Source organism: Artemia franciscana, unplaced genomic scaffold (assembly GCF_032884065.1).
Source record: "Artemia franciscana unplaced genomic scaffold, ASM3288406v1 PGA_scaffold_168, whole genome shotgun sequence".
Classification (NCBI taxonomy): Eukaryota; Metazoa; Arthropoda; class Branchiopoda; order Anostraca; family Artemiidae; genus Artemia; species Artemia franciscana.
Genome location: NW_027062638.1, coordinates 605,849 through 629,347, shown reverse-complemented (window position 1 = coordinate 629,347; position 23,499 = coordinate 605,849). Strand labels below are relative to the sequence as shown.

Below are 23,499 nucleotides of genomic sequence, written 5' to 3'. Positions count from 1 at the left end.
CACGGCTGCAATAGCATTATTACCCCACCTAAGCATGTTGTTTAATAAGCGATATATTCGCTGCTTGCAGTACTATGTAACAGTTAAAGGCAGATCTAGAGGAAAATCTTGGAGGAAGATTGTGACAAGGGCGCCAATAATTGACCGAATTGAGAAATTATTGAAAAAAAAGTGAAAAACAGAAAATTAGGGGTCCAGAAAAAAATTTGGGAGAGAGGGGCTGAGCTCCCCCGGCCCCGTCTCTGGTATCAGTTTTGGCCACAACAATAGAGAATTTGCACTCTCATGGATTAAATTATGTTCAAATTCGGTGATGTAGTTAATGTTCTCACCAGCAAATCACATTTATTTTATTTCTGGATAGAAAAATAGCTCCGTCTTCGAGGGCCACGAGAACCGATTTTTGTAACAAATCTAGACTGACAAGAACATTTAATGGCTTATGTGACACATTACCAGGGCTGTATCCAGGAATTTTTTTTTTGGGAGGTTTGGAAAGCAAGTTTTGGGGGAGGGGAGGTTTTCCAAGAAAACTTTTAAAAATGCATCAAATATTTGTTTATCTTCATTTTTGTTACATTTTTACAAGTCAGAAAAACATTTCGGGAGAGGGGGCACAACCCCCCTAGATATGGCCTCGTACATTACTATACCTTTTGGAAACGTGAATGGCTCTTTAGTTCGGAAAAAGAAGGAAGCTTTTTTTATAGTAACAATATCGTTATGTGAGTAAATTTTCTTGCTCTCTATGGTTTAATATTATTGAAAGTGTAACTGTTCATTTTCAGCTTTTGTGTGAGAATTCAAATCTAAACTATACTAAATTATCGAGTGTGACTAATAACTCTGCTAACCATAGTACACAGCCTCATCAAAGTACTCAGCCGCCTGCAGCCAATAAAGCTCATTTTACATCTCCTCAACTACACTAATCAGAGCTTCACTCTTTAGTTTCTATACTCTAAAGGTATACTACGTGGTTTGTCATTTTTTTTTTTTTTTTTTTTTTAGTAGTAGAGAGATACTTCTTAGGCATTTCAGGACACCTAACCTGCTTTTTCCATTTTAAAAAAGGACAGAATAAAAACCAGGTCTCAAAACAAACTGCATCCGATTTTGTTTCCTTTTAAACGAGATAAAAGTATGAGCAAGAACAGTAATGAGAAAACAAATACCCTTCTTCTAATCAGTCTTTTTATAGTTAAATTAAAAAACAATTTTGGCCTTGAAGCAAGGAGCAACATTAAAACTTGAAGCGAATAGAAATTGTTCCACACATAATGGTGACTTTCTGTTCCGCAGCCTTCGCTCTTTACGCTTAAGTTATTTAAACTACTTCTCATTCAAATTCAACAGCCTTTGTATTTGAGCAGTCTTTCTTAAGGATTTTGACAGTAAGTCGAACTTTAGCGTAAAGAGCGAAGTTTCAGGAAGGGAAAGCCCACCCCTCCCCCCTAATACGGCTTGTTTGGTGTCGACATTACCTCATACGTTGGTACATCTATTAACAAAAGCTTGCTCCAGTTTCAAACAGTTCGTGGTAACGAATCAAACAGTTCGGGGTAACGAACTGTAGTAAGGAGCGACCCGGCTCAATAGTAACCAAAACTCTAAAAAATGGAATTTTGATACAAATAGTTACATCAAAAGAATCGCATTTTAATGCTGATTTTAAATATAAAAGTTTATCAAGTTTAATCTTACCCATCAAAAGTTACGAGCCTGAGAAAATTTGCCCTATTTTAGAAAATGGGGAAAACACCCCCTAAAAGTCATAGAATCTTAACGAAAATCACACCATCAGATTCAGCGTATCAGAGAACCCTACTGTACAAGTTCCAAGCTCCTATCTACAAAAATGTGGAATTTTGTATTTTTTGCCAGAAGACAAATCACGGATGCGTGTTTATTTGTTAGTTTGTTTTTTCGTTTTTTTTTCCCAGGGGTGATCGTATCGACCCAGTGGTCTTAGAATTTTGCAAGAGGGCTCATTCGAACGGAAATGAAAAGTTCTAGTGCCCTTTTTAAGTGACCAAAAAAATGGAGGGCACCTAGGCCCCTCCCACGCTCATTTTTTTCCAAAAGTGGGAGGGACTGCAAGTTACAAACTTTTACCAGTGTTTGCATATAGTAATGGTTATTGGGAAATGTGCAGACGTTTTCAGGGGGATTTTGTGGTTGGGAGGAGGGGTTGAGAAGAGGGGGTTATGTGGGGTAAACTTTCCATGGAGGAATTTGTCATGGGGGAAGAAAATTTCCATGAAGGGGGCGCTGTATTTTCTAGCATTATTTAAAAAAACAATGAAAAAATAAATATGAAAAAGTTTTTTCAACTGAAAGTAAAGAGTAGCATTAAAACTTAAAACGAACAGAAAATATTACGCATATAAGGGGTTCACCTCCTCCTAATACCTCACTTTTTATGCTAAAGCATTTTCATTAATTTCAACTATTTATTCTACGGCCTTTGTGATCCAGGGGACAAAATTTAAGCTTTTGTGTAAAGACCGAGGTATTGACGAGTGGGCGAACCCTCTCATATACGTAATAAAAACATACGAATATAGAAGTTTGTTACGTAAGCTAATTCGTAAGTTACGTATATCTTTTACTAATGAAAACGCTCGTAAAAACTGAAAGTTCTAGTTGCCCTTTTAAGTACTTCAAAAATTGGAGGGCAACTGGGCCTCCTCCCCCTTCTTTTTTCCCATAATCATTCGATCAAGACTATGGGAAATCCATTTAGCCAAATAAATAAATATGCAAATTTCGCTTTAATTATTCATCTGCGGAGAACCGAAATCAAAACAAGGATTAACTAAAAAACGTTCAGAAATTAAATATAAAAAAAGAAGTTTTTTTTTAACTGAAAGTAAGGAGCGACATTAAAACTTAAAACGAACAGAAATTACCCCGTATATGAAAGGGGCTGTTCCCTCTTCAACGCCCCGCTCTTTACGCTAAAGTTTGACTCTTTCTCTCAACTCTACTTTTTGAAAACAGCAAAATCTTTAGCGTAAAGAGCAGTGCTAAATCAGATCAGGTTCTGTTTTGTAGTACACGGGATCGAACGGAGAGACACTATCCGAGGTTATTTCTTTGTAATTTTGTTCTGCTTGTTAAAATATGTTTATTTAATAAAAAAGAAAATGATTTTAAAGTTGTTTTTTATATACGAGCCTTGTGTTTCGTATGACAGGTAATAATTTGTATTTTAAGGGCTTAGTTGTGGCAAATTCAGTATTTATGGTACAGTATAATAGCTTTTCACAAGATTATATCGTATAAGGTCATAACACCTTCACAGTACAGAGTTTAATTACATAAGGTCATTATGCCTAAGGCATATAGGCCGTCATTAGATAAGGTCATAACAACTAGGGTGTCCAGAACGTTATTGCATAAGTTCATAACGCCAAAGACTATAGCCCGTCATTCCATAAGGTCTTAACACCTAGGGATTATGAACCGTTATTACTTCAGATCATAGAGCTTTGGGCGTACATATCCTCATTACATTGATTGTTAATGCCTAGCGAGTTTAGGTCGTCATTCCACAAGGTCATAACACCGAAGGAGCACACACCGTCATTTCATAAGGTCACAACGCCTTGGGAGTACAGACCGTAATCATATAAGGTCATAACATTTAGGGCGTAAGCCTATAGGCCATCATTGCATAAGATCATAAGGCCTAGGGAGGAAAGACCGTTATTATATAATATAATAATAATGCCTTTGGCACACTGACCGTCATTACCCAAGGTCATGACGCCTAGGGCATAAAGGCCATCTTTGCATACAGACGTACAGGCGTACAGACCGTCATTACATAAGGCCGTAACTCCTATGGAGCAGGCCTATAGGTCTGTCCTGGCAAAAGACAAGTTCTTCTCGAGATTGCAACTGAGATTAGCCCCAGCGTCTAATTATAAATATTTTATAATTGGAAAAAATTGTTTGTAATATTGAAGCAAATTATATTGTGGTTTGTGAAACATATTCGAATATTTTAAATGCATTTAAAAAATAAATGAAATAAAATAAAAATAAATGTGGCATATTTGTATTGATAAAATATGAAATCACAAATTGCTTTTTTACAAAACGATGGAGCATCGCTTTCCGAGCATGACCACGCCTTCACCACTGAAAAGGCTGAGAACCCCTTAACAACAGCCTCTAGAAGCCGAGAAGAAACAGATGATGGCAATTCTGAGAAAGAGGACAACAGTTCTATGTACTAGGATGACGGACAGTCGACAGTAGACACCGATACCGGAGTAGATGACAAGATCCCTTTGGTAGAGTCGCTTGACCTTGCATATGAACTACTGGAGGATACCACTTGCCCCAGGCCTACCATTACAGTCCATCAGCATCGCTCGGTGGCAGAAATAGTTTTGTCAATTGAGCCATTCGAGAGAAAACATCTTGTTACATTACCTTTCTCCTCAATGCAGAAAATTTTGTCCAGCAGCGCTTGGAAGAACTGCAGTTAACAACAGAGAACAAGTCATTCTCAGAACGTAGTACTCTCTTCTACCTTCTTGGCATCCCGGAACGAGTTAGAGCTTACAAATGTTACGACACACCTTTGTTTTCACAGGAGCAACAGGTCAACCCACAGTTCATTTTGTTGTCACCAATCGGACAAGTAGAGGACACATAAATTTCATACCAATCGACAGAAAGTCATCCAGGCCTTAGAGTCTTCCAGTCGGATGGCTCTGAGCATGCTCTTATACAATTACCTCATGTTAGGTGCTGTCATAAGAATGTCAAAGGCGGAGAACGTCTCTCCTCACCCTATTCTAAAACTGATGAAGGCCTCGGAATCTATCAATATACGTTAGCAACTCTTTCAGATATTTTTTCCAGAACGTATACAAATTTGATGCTCATAAGAAGGGATAATGTCTTGAAATCAATCATGACTTAGGTAGAGGGATTAAAAATTAATTGAAGTCATCATCTCTGGAAAGTTAGTTCCTGTTTTCTGCCAACTTTAAGGACGTAGATCATAGAACTAGACGGTACAGGGTTGAAAGTAGGTAGTTTTCCAACCGTCTTTCAACAGCGAACCATAAGTGGCAAATTTAAAGCCATTCACAAGAGCTATTCGAAATAAATAAGGTTCGTCTTCAGAAACTAAATCAATCCGTTCAAGGCAGTCCCTTTTGGGCTAGCATCAAGTCCAGCCGTTTTCTGCCTAGTGATTTGTGTTATCGTCAGCTATTGCCATATTCAAGCCATCCAACTGCATGCTTACATGGACGACTGGTATATGCGCAAATACTAATATTCGGTAGTAGAGAGCAAAGACCATGATGATTCTCCTGCACAGACTTGGGTTCATGGTGAGCGAGAAATCGAAAATTGCAACCTATGAGACGGATCATATTTCTCTGGCTTGTGATAGACCTGGAAGTGAAGAGGGTGTACCTAATCCCGGAAAAGATTCAGAACTTGAGTCATGCGATCAATGCAACCCCAGAAAAATCGTATACCTCAATAAGGCAACTGTTAAAGCTAACTGGACTCATCGATAAAGAATCAAGAGCGATTGCTCTCAACATGCTACATCTCAGTAAATATTAGTTAATTCAGTTAAGTAGTCAATTACACAAATAAAGAGGGCGGAACCTATTCTTTATCCTTAGAGGAGGAATCCATAAAGTTTTTCAAGATTACGATGGCCCTGAACGTTCACTTGAGGGCAAGACACTTCGCTAGGTCATTAAGTCGAATAGCTGACAAACTTTTACGAAAAGGAAAAACCCTGCATACCGGAGCTTCAGCAAGAGTGTCTTTAGAGCCCTGTCAAAAGAGTACAAATTGCCTGAAACCAATATATTACTCGATCGAAACGTAAGATCGACATGTATTTCTCACCAGTTCCAGATTCTCTTGCGATCACCATAGATGCCCTAGTCCACGACTGGTCTAACAAACACAGCTAAGCCTTTTCTTCAGTTGCTCTAATTCGGAAAATTCTGGAGAAAGTTTGAAAGTCTATGAACGGCCCAATAACGCTAATTGCTCCGAGATGGCCTCACCAAGGCTGGTAAATGATTCTTCTCAACTTGCTAATAGACTTGCCAATACCCCTCTAAGATCAGGTAGATCTCTCCCAGCAGGGATGACTTTGCCACCCAACACTAAGAAATCTAAATTTACACGGCTGGAACATATCGAGCGTAGAGGGGATATTCTAAGAAATCAGACCGTGCAATTCCCCGATCTCAGCAACGATCTACCACTGAATTTTACAATGAAAAGGGGCAAGTGTTCGTGGGTTGGTGTACTGAAAGGGAGTTTAATCTTCTCGAAGCAAGTACTCAGACACACTTCAGAATTAATGATATATCTAAAAAGTTATCGAAATCTTGCACCATCAATGACCGAGCGCTATAAAGCAGTAATATGTGGAAAGCTACCTATAGCTACAGGAACAGACATCAGTAAAAATACTTATTGACAAAAATAATACAGAATTTTTGGCACAAATCATGGCGCAAACAACATGATGTTCCTGCCTGGGATCTTAGCCTTGTTCTAAAGATATTTAGAGTTTAATAATTTCTTGACTTGTGAAATATCGATAGGAAAGACGTGTCTGGTTGTCGAAAGAGTAAAATTCATGTCTTGTCCTTCAGCGCAGCACAATTTTCGAATAATTTAGTGCCTCTTTCGTTTCTCCCTTCGCTTAGACCCAAAAACGTGAAGCCTCATGAGCTATGGCGACGACGAAACCAAACTTTCAAATGAAAGTTCAGTTTGTCTAGCCAATAATTACCTCATGCGTTGTTACATAGAGTGCCTAACTCCTCCGCGCTCATAGAGTTATGGAATTATAAGGGATTTAGTTCAAAACTGAAACTGATCTAATTTAGCCATGTGAGAGGAATTAGATTGTTATAGAAATGTTCTTCGCAAGAATTTGTGGTGTCTTAACCCCGTCTTTGTGTTGCAAAAGCGGAGAAAGCTTTTGTTAATAGATATACCAACGTATGAGGTAAGTATCGGCTAGCCAAACTGAACTTTTATTTGAAAGTTTGGCATTTATCTTCCTTTTACGGCTCTTATTTCCAGTTGAAAAAACTTTTTTTTAAAGTTAATTTCTGGCCGCTTTACAGATTGTGTCAGGAAAACCCTTGCCTTCCCTTAAGTAAAATTAGCTCCCAACTAAAAATTCGCCCCACAGATAATTCTTCCCAAAAGATGTTTGTTTATTGTTAAATAGCAAGTACTGCGTGTAAGTAGTGGGTAAATTAGATAACTTACAGCCCCTTCCGCGGGGACTGTTGGAAATCATGTCATCCCCCAGGTATAGTTATTGGGCCGTTTAACTATACTGATTCAAATGATTATATCCAAATTCCAACCAGTGTCTTTGGGGGTTAAAGGACTTGGGGAGGGGCCTAGCTACCCTCCAATCTTTTTGATAACTTAAAACGGGCACTAGAACTCTTTATGAGAACGTTTGAAGGATTGTTCAATTGGCACTAGAACGATTTTTTATCCTTAAGATTAATTCCAAAGAAGCCTTTTAGATCCTCTAAATCCTCCTAAAGCCAATTAATCCTCCTAAAGAGACGCAAATTACACTTTTTGGTCTATGGGTTTTACTCTACCCTGTATTTCAGGTTAGAACATTTAAATCAGGTTGGTTGAAGCTTAAAAGTTATTAGGCGATGGGATCGGAAGAATCATTGAAAAATAAACGTTTGTTTTAATAGCTAGTTTATTTTTGCTTAAGCAACTGCCCCCTCATTTTTGGCTATGAGAATTTTCTTCATTGCATCCAGATGTGTCAGTAGCCACTGGGCATTCACGTGAACCTATACAAGTCAAGATTTAAAGTCCACTTGGCTCAATCCCGACGCCCCCAAAGTTTCGGTCTGGCTCCTAGAGCTGTTCCAGAATACTCAGGTACGCTGTTTCGGTCACCTGACAACAAAGTGTTTTCTGAATACCTTGCTACTTCAATATATTCTGTTTGCTTTTCAAGCGTCATAGTTCAATTATTGGTAAATTGTAGCAATATTTGCAACTTAAGGTCCACTTGACCCCACGGGGCTTCTTCAATATTTAAAATAGATTTAACAAGCCGTTCTGAAGACAATACGGATGCCATAACTAACTAATCTTGATAAATATAGTTCTTTCGATATACATTATTGTTTCAACGTGAATGGATGTTAGTGAGCAGTCCCTCAAGGGGTTTAAAGTGCCTTAGATTTTTCCTTAGATTTACGGTATTTGGAATATGTTTACGTACGAAAGAACAAAGCAACGGAATCTACGGATTGTTTAGCACGAGAAAAAAACACCAGAAAATTCTGTTAGAAATTTAAACTTTCGGTTCGATGCCACTACAGCGTCAGACCCAAATGATATTTCAACCGTTACGAGAGCAGGGTTGACAAGGGTAGTGTAAAAGTACTAATTTTTTGAACGAAGTATTACTTTTTGATGACTTTGTGAAAGCAGAACTTTTTCAACAATTTTTGTTAAAAGTAGTAGTTTTTAAAAATTTTAGATTTAAAAAATCAACTTGCTCATTTGCAATCTGTTTCCCCATGACAAAACAACTTTATCCGGTTTTATGGACAATCATTTACGCAACAGCATCTTCAGGGATGAGATAACACACACTTTGCACCATTCCATTCAGATAATTACGGTTGCAGCGGCAGCTACAGCCTAGGAAAGAGCGAGCAAAAGCCCATAGTAACCAAAAGTTAAAAAATGCATTTTGAAAAAAAGTCTAGCAAAAAAAATTGCCATCTAACACTGATTCAGGAATATCAGACCCCAATCCCCTCCCCAGATGAAATTTAGTTTTTTTTTGAGAAATCTTGTCAAAACTAAGATAGCCCCACATAATTGAAACCGCCACAGAAACAGATTAGTTTTCTTTTAGAATATCTTTGCTTTTATGGTACTATATGGCTCAGTTTTCATTTTTCCCTCTTATTTTCACTTAGACTCAGGAAAATTGGCTCCAACTTTGCCTCCCACGGAAATTGATGAAATTCACCACTGCTTTCCAAGCCTACTTTAGCTTATTTGCCCCGCGTCCAATGTAGCTTACTGTAAATAATTGCAATTAATTATTGAGTAAGTGCAACTATTTTATTCTACTGAACGCTGTTTGGATATCAAAATCGATTCTACGCGAGTGATTCAAAAATTGGACGAAATGGTCAAAGTCTAGTGGTATAACTTCCCCTCTCTATATGCGTATTGTATTCCTTCGGTACCAAAAATTATGGTTAAAAAAAAAACGAATAAAGTTAAAACTCTTTCTGACCCATAGCCCCTTTTAAGAAAAATTCGGTACTTCCGTATTATATGGCACACACTCGAGGATTCAAGATAGGTGAACACTAAGGAAATAAAACAAAATATGATGAAAATACAATACTATAGTAACAATACAACAATGAATTATGATAGGGGGCTACATAGAACGCGTTATATTAAGTACCTAACCTAAACAAAATACCAACAAAATAATTAATGAAAATATAGCTAAAAAGTAGTTTTCCACCAAGCTAAAGCTAATTGTCTGGTAAAAAAAAAAGGGAAAACCGGTTGCTGTAAAATCTTCGCGATCCGAATTCTCGAGTGTGTACCATATTATACGGAATTACCAATGGTTCATTGGAATAACAGGAAGATATTTATTTTATCCTAATATGCAGTAACGCCAAGAATTTTCTATCAGGCAAAGAGTAAATTAGAGTTTACAGAGATCTGACGCATAATAAATAAATACTCACCGTAATTTAATAGGTTTGAATAAGCGCTATTGAACGTAATTAAATAATTGCAATTGCCTGCTGAACACCAAAACTTACATCGTAAAAACCTTATTAAACGTGAAGTTGTTTTTGTTTGTAAACAAAATGTATTTGGTTGTAAAACAAATCCGCTCAGAAAAATTTTCTTTAAAAAAAGACAATTGCCTAAGAAGGCAAACTTTTACAAAAAGGGTACCGACGGAAATGCTTGAGGATACAGACCATCAAAAGAACTGGTTTTAAGCTGAGACGTACAGAGAGGCATAACCGAACAAGAAACCACAATGTCATGGTAAATCTCTTCCTAGAAGTGAAAAAGAAACTTTTTACGGCTAATTTGTTCCGAAAATCTGTATTTACGCACAGATCTCAGAAAATATTGCACTCTTATTCAATTTGTATATACAGAGAGCACATACTGGGCCAATAAACCTTTCAAAGCTCTTTTCTGATTTGAACAAATATATATGTCATACCCCTTAAGACTTACGATGGTTTATGGATTTTTTCGACTTACTATGTCTAAGATTAACACAATTGTTTGATATACTCAAAAAGTTTGCGGTAACAAACTGTAAGTAAGAAGCAACTCGTGCCAATATTAACTGAAATTCTAAAAAAATGATTTTGATTGTAAGCATATCCATCAAAATTTACCGGCTGTTCATTATAATTTTAAATATATAAAAATAGTACCTACAGTAGGTTTGAAGTAGTCTTCCCACAAAGAGTTACAAGCCTGAAGAAATTTATTTGACTTAAATAAAAACATGTAACACACCTGAAAACCCCCGGTTAACTTGAAACCACAGATTTCAGCATATCTAAGAACTCTATTGAAGATTTTGCAAATACATATCTATACAAAGGGGAAATTTTCGATTTTTTCAGAGAAGGATAATCACAGATGCGTTTTTAATACACTTTTCCAGGAGTAATCGTATTGAATCAATGGTCTTAGAACGATGAGAAAAGGCTGATTGGAATCGAATCTGAGAGTTCTAGTGCCCTTTAAAATAGCCAAAAAACACTCTGTCATACAAAATTAGTGTTTTCTGTCATTTAGTGGCACAAAACAACAATTTTGGCTAAAAGAGAGTCAAAATCTATCAAGTGAAAAGTCAATTTCGAACAAATCGGTTTAAATTACGGGGAAAACTAAAAATTGAGCTTGCGGTGCCATAGGCAGCAATACCACGTGGTGATGCATTCCCTTCTAAATTAAATAAAAAAAACAAGTTTTTTTAAATGAAAGTAAGGAGCAACATTAAAACCTATAACGAACAGAAATTACTCCGTATATGAAAGGGGCTTTTCCTCCTCAACGCCTCGCTCCTTACGCTAAAGTTTGACTCTTTCTCTTAACTCTATTTTTAAAACAGTAAGAAACTTTAGCGTAAAGAGCGGGGCGTTGATGTGGAAAAACCCCTTTCATATACGGAGTAATTTCTGTTCGTTTTAAGTTTTAATGTTGCTCCTTACTTTCATTTAAAAAAAACTTGTTTTTTTATTTAATTTCTGGACGTTTTTGAATTAATGCATGTTTTGATATTGGCTCTCCGCACATACATAATTAAAACGAAATTTGCATATTAATTAATTGCAATTAATCGGGAGATTTTGAGAAAAAAGGAGCGAGGGAGGAGGCCTAGTTGCCCTCCAATTTTTTGATTACTTAAAAAAGCAACTACAACTTTTAGTTTTTTACAAACGTTTTCATTAGTGAAAAATATACGTTACTTACGAAATAATTTACGAAACGAACTTCTATATTCGTATGTTTTTATTGCGTATGAAGGAGTTCAACCCTGGTCGATACCTCGCTCTTTGCCCTGAAGCTTAAATTTTGTCCCAATTCCTTGAGAATAAGCTCTGAATCACAAAGGCCGTAGAATAAATAGTTGAAATTACTAAAAATACTTTAGCGTAAAGAGTGAGGTATAACGAGGAGGTAAGCCCCTCATATGCGTAATAATTTTTGTTCGTTTTAAGTTTTAATGCTGCTCCTTACTTTCAGTAGAAAAAACTTTTCATACTTACTTTTTCAAATAATGCTAGAAAATTTTGCGCCCCCTTCATTGAAATTCTCTTCCCCCATGACAAGTTTCTCCATGGAAATATCCTCCCACGTAACCCCACCTAAATCTCCCCCTAAACAAAAAAATACCCCTGAAAACGTCTGTACACTTTCCAGTAACCATTACTATATGTAAACACAGGTCAAAGTTTGTAACTTGCAGCCCCTCCCACGGGGACTGCGGGTGAGTAAGTTGTCCCTAAAGACATGGTTATTAGGTTTTTCGACTATGATGAATAAAATGGCGTTTTCAGAATTTTGATCTGGTGACTTTTGGGAAAAAATGAGCGTGGGAGGGGGCCTAGGTTCCCTCCAATTTTTTTGGTCACTTATAAAGAGCACTAGAACTTTTATTTTCCGTTAGAATGAGCCCTCTCGCGACATTCTAGAACCATTCAGTCGATACGATCATCCCTGGGAAAAAAACAAAAATAAATAAACAAATAAACACGCATCCGTGATCTGTCTTCTGGCAAAAAATGTGAAATTCCACATTTTTGTAGACAGGAGCTTGAAACTTCTTCAATGAGGTTCTCTGATACGCTGAATCTAATGGTGTGATTTTCTATAAGATTGTATGACTTTTATGGGGTGTTTCCCCCAATTTTCTAAAATGAGGCAAATTTTCTCAGGCTCGTGACTTTTGATAGGTATAACTGACCTTGATGAAACTTATATATTTAAAATCAGCATTCAAATGCGATTCTTTTCATGTAACTATTGCTATCAAAATTCCATTTTTTAGAGTTTCGGTTACTATTGAGCCGGGTCGCTCCTTACTACAGTTCGTTACCACGAACTGTTTCATAAACATGTACTCCATACGAAGTAAGCACCGAAAACTGACATTTGTTTTACAGCTTCATTTGACTAAGTTGATTTAGTTGAAGCTTGGTAAATTTTTGTGCACTGAGCTACTGTATAATTGCGCATCAGACGTCATTGAGGAGGGTGGGTGAACCTTTGTGCAGTGGGGAAAGATAGTATTTGTAATTTTTTACTTATATGCACCTATTAATGTCTTCTTGTTTCCGCGGGCATAGCTACACAAGCCTCTATCAAGGGTGCATGTAGGTTCGAGGGGGGGGGAGAAGTTAAAACGCGTCAAAATTTTAGTTATATACATTTTTGTTACGCTTCTACGGTTCGGGCAATTTTCTGGAGGGGTGCGGGTCCAAACCCTGCACACACACATCCTGGGTACGCCCTTGACCCCAGCCAGCATCCATAGGGTGTTCCTGTAAAAGAAGTTTTGAGCGGAGAGGTCACTATGAAAAAAAGGGAGTTAATAGTGAAGCTGATGACTTGATAATTAATTTCTGATATTTATAGCTTCCCTCCAGATGTCGGGGAGGCACCCAGAAAGTGGGGGGATGCACAATTATTTGTGCATCCCAAGGATAATTATTACACTCAAATTATTATTATATAAGCAATTGAATATAAAAATCAATGATGAAAGAGGGAATAAATCTTCCCATTTAAGAGAGCCTTGGATCAAATAGATCGTAGTCAAGGAGGCACACTCGTGCCTCTATAAAGAGGCGAACCACGACAATGTTAAGCGATCTTCGGTTCCAGTGGTTGCAGAGGGATGGGGAGGGATGCATTTTGTAGCCCGAGCTCCAACTAAGAAACCTGCCAAATTTCATCCCCCTCCAACTTTTCCTTCATGGGGAAAATCTGGCCGAAAGTTTCGACCCGTCAACCCCAGCCCCCCTTTAACGTTGTCCGATCGGGCTGAAATTCACAAGTTAAGGTCCCCTAGGGCCCAGGAGCTTATCCGTGAAATTTCAGCTCGATCCGATAACTCCTTCCCTGTTTTCCAGAAACCACGCATTAGCTACTTAATTAACGCATTTATCCATAAGAGCCCATGTTAATTTGAAATTTTTAAAAGTTATTTAGAAGTTATATTTACACACATGCAAGTGATTAGCTCAGTCGGTAGAGCGTAGGACTTTTAATCCTCGGGTCAAGGGTTCAAGTCCCTTACGGGCGGTTTTTTTCACAACATCAAAATAAAAGTGTATAATTTTGATAACACCTGGACAGCTTATCATTTGAGAGATAACAGAATATTAGCTTCTTATGAGCAAAAGAAACATTTCGGTCATTCTATCTATTTTTTTTTCCTATTTTATACAATGATTTAAAAGCGGGGAATGATTTAAAGTACAGGAATTATTAAATTACATCCACCATGGATTGTAGAAAAACGTACAGAAATAATATGAAAAAAACTTCGTTTTCTTAAAGAGTTAAAGAGGCTGCGTCCCAAAGTCGAACCTTAAAACGTACAGGAATTAGAAGAGGCAGCTGGGGGGCTGCCGCCCCCCAAACCCCCCGCTTTTAAAGACTCTTTTGTACAGGTTTTTGGTTTTTTTGCTAACCCCCCGCTCTTGGCTTCGGAAAGACCCTCTTTTAATTAACAAAAAATTGAAATGAATGAATAATGGAATAACTTCGAAAAATAGCCCCCCAACTGCCTCTTCTAATTCCTGTACGTTTTAAGGTTCGACTTTGGGACGCAGCCTCTTTAACTCTTTAAGAAAACGAAGTTTTTTTTCATATTATAACGAAATACAAGCAAAGAGCTACCCTTGTTATCAGAAACCGGAGAACTAAGGATTGAAGTTTTGATTAGCATTCATGCAGCAATAAAAACTATTATTATGCTGACTTTAATTACGTGAAATATATTAATTACAAAGGTGCACGTCATTGCTATTACCGATGAAAATTTGCATAATCTTAGAAATGGAAAAATAGGAACTTGCCAAAATCCCATTAAAGAAGAATTCTGAGGAACAATTTAAAGAGTGTTCGTGAAACCTCCCAGTCTCGTTGGCTACTTTTGGGCAATTACGCATTATTTCTGAAACCAATTACATTAAATGAGTTTTTTTCTCCAAGCACTATTTTCTAAAAGAATAATCATAGTTTTAAGATTGAGGAGGTGGTAGCCATTCTCGCATTTCGGGTAACTCTGGGTATGGCATTAAAAATGAAAATCAATTTAAATACAAAACAAGTTTGTCAAAGTTTATGAAAGTAAAGAGCGAAAATATAGTTTTTTATTCTAAGGAGCTAAATGAAAGTTTTGTATGTGCTTTTATCCCTTAATGATTTAGTAGCAACTTGTCAGCACAGGGACGATTGTATTCGGGAAAAAAGTATTGTCCCAATATCTCAAGAATTGAAGACCTTGTTAATGATAATTTGCTTTAAAATACACAGACTTCAATTCAATACGCAAGTTAAAAGACAATTGATAAATAAACAGTTGCAGTTGTCACTGTATTTTTTGAACGATAATACTTTAGCGTAAAGGGGAGGGGGAGTTAAGAAGGGGGCAGTCTCTATAATATATGGAGTTTTATTTGTTCATTTGAAGTTCTAGCACCAGTATTTTCTTTCATTGGATTTTAGTTATTTATTTTGTACTTTATAGATCTTAGCGTGGGTGTCAAAAATAAAAAAAGTAAAAATCAAAAGTACGAGTTCAACAAATGGTGTGATTTTTGCCAAATTTGGCGCATAAGACCCTTATAAGTTTGCTTTTTTAGAGGTCCAGTATATTCCCCTCGGAAAATCCCCTAAAAACTGACAATTCTACCACATTGCCTCTCGGTGCAGAGAGTCAAATGCTTTCAAGAAAATATAACCACTAAAATAATCTGCACTTTCCATTCATTTGATTCCTCCAGTAGAACACGTAAGCTAAATACCAGGTCGAAGCAAGAACGATTTGGGCAGAAACCATGATCCTCATCCCTTAAAATTAAGTCTGAAATCCACCAAGCACAATCTGACTTTACTGAACTTTACTTCTGACTATCTGGAGTGTGATACCTCTCCAGTTATCACATGATGTCTTTCAACTTTTCTCGAAGAGTTTCACGATAATGCCTTTATCAAACAGTTCGTGGTAACGAACTGTAGTAAGGAGCGACCCGGCTCAATAGTAAACGAAACTCTAAAAAACGGAATTTTGATGCTAAAATATACATCAAAAGAATCAGATTTTCATGCTGATTTTAAATATATAAGTTTCATCAAATTTAGTCTTTGTCATCAAAAGTTACGAGCCTGAAAAAATTTGCCTTATTTTAGAAAATAGGGGAAAACACCCCCTAAAAGTGACAGAATCCTAACGAAAATCACACTATCGCATTCGGCGTATCAGAGAATCCTATAAAAAAATTTCAAGCTCCTATCTACAAAAATTTTGAATTTTGTATTTTTTGCCAGAAGACAAATCACGGGTGCGTGTTTATTTGTTTGTTTGTTTGTTGTTTTTTTTTCTTTTCCCCAGGGGTCATCGTATCGACCAAGTGATCCTAGAATGTCGCAAGAGGGCTCATTCTAACGGAAATGAAAATTTCTAGTGCCCTTTTTAAGTGACCAAAAAAATTGGAGGGCACCTAGGCCCCCTCCCACGCTGATTTTTCTCCAAAGTCAATAGATCAAAATTTTTGAGATAGCCATTTTGTTCCGCATAGTCAAAAACCATAAGAACTATGTCTTTGAGAATGACTTACCCCCCCCCCCCCACAGTCCCTGGGGGACGGGCTGCAAGTTACAAACTTCGACCAGTGTTTACATTTAATAATGGTTATTGGGAAGTGTACTGTCGTTTTCAGGGGATTTTTTTTTGGTTTTTGGGGGTGGGGTTGAGGAGAGGGGGCTATGTGGGAGGATCTTTCCTTGGAGAAATATGTCATGGGGGAACAGAAATTCAATGAAAAGGGCGCAGGATTTTCTAAAATTACTATAAAAAAAACAATGAAAAAATAAACATGGAGAAGTTTTTTCAATTGAAAGAAAAGAGTAGCATTGAAACTTAAAACGAACAGAGATTATTACGCATATGAGGGGTTCTAAAAATACTTTAGCATAAAGAGCGAGGTATTTAGGAAGAGATAAATACCTCGCTCTGTATGCTATAGTATTTTTAGTAATTTCAACTATTTATTCTAGGGCCTTTCTGGTTCAGGGGTCATTCTTAAAGAATTGGGACAAAAATTACGATTTAGTGTAAAGAACGAAGTATTAACGAGGGTCCAAACCCCTTCATATACACAATAAAAATTAAAGAATATAAAAGTTTGTTACGTAAGTTAATTCTTCAGTTACGTATATTTTTTACTAATAAAAAATTCGTTAAAAACTAAAACTTATAGTTGCCTTTTTATGTAACCGAAAAATTGCATGGCAACTAGGCCTCCTTCCCCATCCCTTATTTCTCAAAATCGTCTGATCAAAACTAAGAGAAAGCCATTTAGCCAAAAAAGGAATTAATATGCAAATTCCATTTTAATAATTTATGTGTGGAGAGCCAAAATCAAACATGCATTAATTCAAAAACGTTCAGAAATTACATAAAAAAACTAGTTTTTTTAACTGAAAGTAAGGAGCGACATTAAAACTTAAAACGAACAGAAATTACTCCGTATATGAAATGGGTTGTCCCCTCCGCAATCCCTCGCTCTTTACGCTAAAGCTTTTAATTGGTTTAAAAAGCACAATTGTGGCAAAGAGTCAAACATTAGCGTAAAGAGCGAGGGATTGCGGAGGGGACAACCCATTTCATATACGGAGTAATTTCTGTTCGTTTTAAGTTTTAATGTCGCTCCTTACTTTCAGTTAAAAAAACTAGTTTTTTTTATGTAATTACAATCAGGAGGGACAGCCTCGTCATCCCACACCTTACTAAGCAGCTTAAATAGTGGGCCAGTGAGAACTTTTTTCCCATATTTCGACAGCTTTGGAGGGAATCCATCACATCCAGCTGCTTTCTCATTTTTGGGCGACTTAAGGGCTATTATAACGTTCTGAAAGAGGATGTGGCCAGAATATATATCCAAACTAAATAGGGGCATGTTAGGGGCCAACAGTGGCTCATATGGTATCAGCTGGTTTAGAACGTCCGAGAAATATTCACTCCAATGGTTCTGGACATCTACCTGACTGGTAAGCAGCTACCCACTTTTATCCTCTATGAAAGGGCAAGGGTTTGTTTGCACGCCAGAAAGCTTCTTAGTAAGCGTATGGATGGTTTTACTATCACCCCGACTGGCTGTTGCTATGTTCGCAGCATATGCTCTCTTGTCATTCCTGGCAGACGTTTTCAGGCAGACTTTTGGCAGACTTTAAGTTGGCCCACTACGATAAATCAACCAAGAAACACAAAAAGAGGTAAAATAAAACAGAAATGTAAAAATAATCCTAAAGATATTCGGAAAGATGCATGGATTATTCCAAAATTTCTTATTTTCTTCATTATTCTCATTTGTTATACTTTCGCATTGGCTGTTGTGTTCTGCTTGTGGGGGTAGGGGTGTCAACGGGGAATTTATCCGAGGGGATTTTTCATAGGGGGATACACCAAGTGCCTCTGTTCACAGCCCTGAAGCTAACACTGCAAAACAAACGGAACATTATGCATGATATCCAACCCAGTCGATACTTAAAAGTTCCTTTGCTAGCTGATCGCAAGTTTTAGGCTAATTTGGCAGTATGATAGTCACAAACAAAATAATTTTGGTTTATTTCATTACTTTGTATATATTTGGGCATATTTTATTGTTGGTTTTTGTCTCTCATACAATTTTTTCTTGGAAATTTCACATTTAGCTAATATTGTTGTTAATTTATTGTTGTAGTTAATCCAGCGTTTTGTTGTTTATAAAATAAGTAAATAACCGAAAACATCAAAATATTCCTACATTTAACGAATAATACAGGACCCATGGAACCAAGAAAGGAAAGGATAAGACAAATGAAAAATAAATCAAATAGATGAAAAAACAAGAATTTCGTCAGCAAAGTACCAAAATATGAAGACGAAAAACGGAAAGAGTATCTTTTCTCCTCTTGTTTAATTCAATTCGAAAAGTTGGATTTTGTAGTCGTGTTTTTTTTTTTTTTTTTTTGTTCTCTTTTTTTTAGCACTGAGGACGACTTGGTTGAGGTCCTGGTCGAAATATTGCTACTGGCTGACAAAATCTTCGTTTTCTCGCCTATTTGATATTTTATTTTATTTTTTTTTCCTTTCTTGGTAGTTGCACATCCCTGTACATGATTTTATTGAGACTCGATTGAATGAACTTAGTTAAACGAAGCTCCTAAACAAATTTCTATATGTAGCATTTATTTTTTGGAGACTATGGGCATTTTTAGGAACTAATAGTAATAATGCTACATTAATTTATAGGGCCTCAGACTGATTCTTACGAAGTATCTTCAATTATTAGGAGAATTCCTTTTTATGAGGGCGACTGTGGCTGGGTGGAAGAACCACAGAACTGCATTACTACCTCCAAAACTAGAAAACTTTTTTAGTTTTCAGTCTCGGATTTCCTGCCAGTTTTCTATGGTAGAATCCTTTTGACGGCTTAAAAATTTCTGTTCAAATGAGCCTTCTCTCCATTTTCCAGAACTACTGGTTAAATACGATCTCTTCCCCCCCCCCCTCCAAAAAAAAACAAATAAACATGCATCTGTTTCTTTCTTATCAAAATAATGTAAACTTCCTTATTTCGGTAGATAGAAGCTTGAAACCTCTGCAACAGGGTTTTCTGTTATCCTGAATTTGATGATTTAATTTTCTGTAAAATGACTCAACCTTCAGGTTTCTCTCCCCCTTTTTTCATAAAATGGCTCACAGCTTTTGGTTGATAGTTTAAAACTTACCAAATTTTAAATATTTTAAATTTTCATGAAAAGACAATTCTTTTAACGTATATAAGTTTAAGAAAACCCCGGTTTTAGAATTTCATTTTCTATTATCACGAGTTCCAACTTGCTCGCATTTCAACGAATTGTTACAACGAGTTGTTAAATTTCGTTACAAACGAGTTGTTAAATTTCTTTACAACGAATTGCTTGATTTAACACAAGCTACTATCAAAAATTGTATAAATGCACACGATTTTTATTTAAAGTAAAAAATTGAACTCCCTACCTTAGTTAATTTTTATAGATCCAAATAATTTTGGGATTTCAACCGATCAAAAAATAAGATTCCATTTCACTTTCCTTGTTACTTTTAACAGTCAATAATAACCAAAACAATGAAAACACTAAAATTGAAAACGGTAGATAAATAAAAATTCATATTTTAGAAAATAAAAACCTTATGTTTTAATCTTCTAACAGATTTCATAAGTAGAACAAACTTCAATAACTTTAGGAAAGGGAGGGGGGTTGAGAATCTGCCTATCAAAGTGAACGTTTTTATGAATCCTAATACGGCGGTTTCAAATCTCTATCTAATTTGTTGTTTCTCTCTTGAAGGACAGTCACAGACATATGTTTACCTTTTAGTTTTAATCTTTCTTCCCTATATGCGGGATCAAATCAAAACAGTGACTGTAGAATGATGAAGGTAGAACCACTCAAACAAAATTATATATTCTTGTGCTATTTTCGAGTAAAAAAAAAAAAAAGGTAATGCAAAATTGCAAGGTGCTGTCCATATATATATATATATATATATATATATATATATATATATATATATATATATATATATATATATATATATAATATATAAAATATATATATATATATATATATATATATATATATATATAATAAATATATATATATATATATAAATATATATATATATATATATATATATATATATATATATATATATATATATATATATATATATTATAGTAATGGGAGCCTGGCAGCTTCGTATTTAGATCAAACCGTAGTGCACAAGACTCCCATCTGAGAATCATTGTTGCTACCCCGTTGTTGGATTTTATTTTACATTTGTAGAATATTGAGAATATATTGTTTCTTGCAAAAGTTGTATTTGTTAATAATCCAACAATAATATAATCTGCACGCACAAATGGATAAGGAACCTGATTAAAGGGGGCTGAGGTGGAGGGATCTTTCTCTTCATAAATGAGTATTTCCAAACCTGTCTACCCTGTTTGTCTCACAGCTGAGGGATCGAGTTGGAACTTCCAGGGGCGTTTTTTTTTAATTTGGGGGATAGGAGGGAGGGGCATAGAACTTGACTTAATATTGATCTTTCGGTTTCTTGTGGGTGGGGTGGGGTAAATGTTAATCTAGTCCTTACAAAAGAACATGTGCTACAGATCTTTTATCTGTGCTACAGATCTTTTAAATATAAAGAGACACAAGGAGTGGGATTTGAAGATTCCCTAAAAGCTCGGGGGGGGGGGGTCTCTAGGCTGGATTTTGAATGTTAAATCATACTGATAAAAGTAAAGTGAAAGAACCTCACTTTTCATAAAATATAGTTGTTATTTAGGGTAATCCTTATAATTTGATTGAACTGTGCTTTCATCTATTTGTGGTATATTATTACGTGCATTAACTGCGTTGTATAGTTGCTCCTTCTTTTTCGCTTTAGCTCTCAGACTTGAAACTGAACTATTCGAGCTATACGTATATGTATCTATATGTATATATATATATATATATATATATATATATATATATATATATCCGCACACACATATATATGTATATACACTTATATATTCACCATTTTTTCATAGACTTGAATGATATTTTCCCCTCTTATTATAAATTTTCATTTCAGTTCGATTACCATTTTGAATCGAAGACAAGTGGAAAATTTAGAACCACTATTAATTAAGCTATTTAAATAAGGATCATAGTGACTTGTTATAAATCATCCTGTCTTTAGTCATACAAATTGTATTTTTGAATTGATTATTTACCTGTTCCTAATTCGTTTTCCTTAGTTTTCAATTCCTTAAACAGCACGACTGTTCTAGGCGGAGGTGTGGTGATAGGTAATGCATCAGTCCTGTGAAATGCAACTTTTCTATTCACATCACGCAAAGTGCTAATCACTTCGTCACTAGAATTGATTTGCCGACCTACGAAAAACCTTGTAATTTTATCTTTGAAGCTGTTTCTTGAACTTAGTTTTCGTTGCCTTATTGCATCGACTAATTCACTTGAACGACACTCGTTATTAATTTCCATATGGTCTCTTTTGAAATTAGTATCATTATTAGGTTCAAATGGATTCAAATTATGATCCTGAACTTCGTGCACAGCTCCAAAAACAGATTGGCTTTTGCACTGATCACTGCTTTGACTTTCACCTCTGGTTCCTACTAATTTTTCATTCCTTGAAGCTCCAGAAGCTTCATGGATTCTACATTGTGTTGCATAAGTCAAATCTATAAGCATGTCTGTCTTCTCTGTTGGTACTTTCCCCAGCTGCTGGGCAAATTTCTTTCGCGTGCAAATGCTATTTTCCTCGAAATTGGTGCATTTTCCTGTAGAAAGATGGAGACCGTTACTCTCACCATAGGTGGGCTGTAGTGAAAGTGTCTGCATGAGCCTTTTATGAGAATTCCGATTATCAAACTGAACAGGTCTAGTGCGGCTGCAGTGATCACTTTTAGCTTTACTCGAATTTTTCTTTTCTACGAAACTAAAAGACATCTGTGGTTGTATATTTTCCTCTCCAGTAATGCATCCTTTCTTAGCCATCCGTGGACTAATCCCACATGCATCCCTATTGCTGTCATTAAATTCTGTTCGACAGCCATTTTTTTCAAAAGTGAACTGTGCTAATTTTTTCCTGACAGGTTTAATGGGAAGCTGTTCGCTGCTTTTTGCATTTCCATTAGGAATATCTTTTATCAATGAGAAAGATTGATCATCCAGGGCACTAAGAGCATCTTCAACAGTAATCGCTTTAATTCCCGTTTTAGTCCGAGAATCGTCAATATGGCTTTTAAACTTCAGTTGCTTAACGTTAGGGAACATTCTATTCATTCTAAATGCGTTTGTCATAATATTTCTTAACGGTGAATTAGTGGTAATGTCTCTTAATGCAGGTAAAGATATTGGTGTCTGTAAAGGTTTCACAGCCCCTGCATCTTGAAAAACTTTTCTATGAAAATTTGGTGAAAGAGAAGATGTTCTCTTGACCTTATTCCCTCTGTCGCTTGGTAACGCTGCCCGATACCTGAATGGTGAAGGAACTGGCCGTTTTCTATCCATTTCAACTTTTTTCATTCGATTGAGAAATTTCTTCGACGGGAATCGAGGAGACAAATTTAAAGTTTTAACTGGGTCAGGTTCACTTTCTTTTGTTTTGTCCAAACATTGGGTATCAGTAAGTTTGCTTAAGTCAAGTTTGAACATACGTGGAACAGTCGCACATTGGGGTAAAGAGTGTATATCAGAAATTATATCAAGAGCCACATTTCTTTGATTTAATTTCGATTTCATCTTTCTCGTATCATCTCGATTTATTCGTGAGCAAGCAGCATTAAATCTAAAAAAAAAAAACAGTTATACATTCAAACTTAAATGTTTTTTTTTTAATTCCCTGATACCCCACAAAAGTAATATTTTAAGACCTAAAATAAAAATGCGGACTGATCAAAGCGTTTTCCAATTGCTATTGGTATAAGGAAAAGGTTTCTTGATGGAAATAGTGAGCGTATCTAAAACCAAAAACGAACAAAAATTACACCTTATCGGTTCATACAGCGCATATTTGAAAAACCGGCTAGAACAAATTGACTCGGCATATTTACCCTTTTTTTTAGAATTTCGATAAGC

General features: G+C 36.1%; 1 protein-coding gene across 4 annotated transcripts in view; it reads right to left on the bottom strand.

Moving 5' to 3' along the window:
* The window catches only part of LOC136041355 (uncharacterized), a 49,316-nt gene that overhangs the window by 8,295 nt on the left and 17,522 nt on the right, over nt 1–23,499 (bottom strand). For all 4 annotated transcript variants that reach the window (XM_065726004.1, XM_065726001.1, XM_065726002.1 and 1 more), the window contains exon 2: nt 21,630–23,209. In XM_065726004.1, the coding sequence (XP_065582076.1) occupies nt 21,630–23,163 (1,534 nt within the window). In that variant the 5' untranslated portion in view covers nt 23,164–23,209. The remainder of the gene's footprint in view (nt 1–21,629; nt 23,210–23,499) is intronic.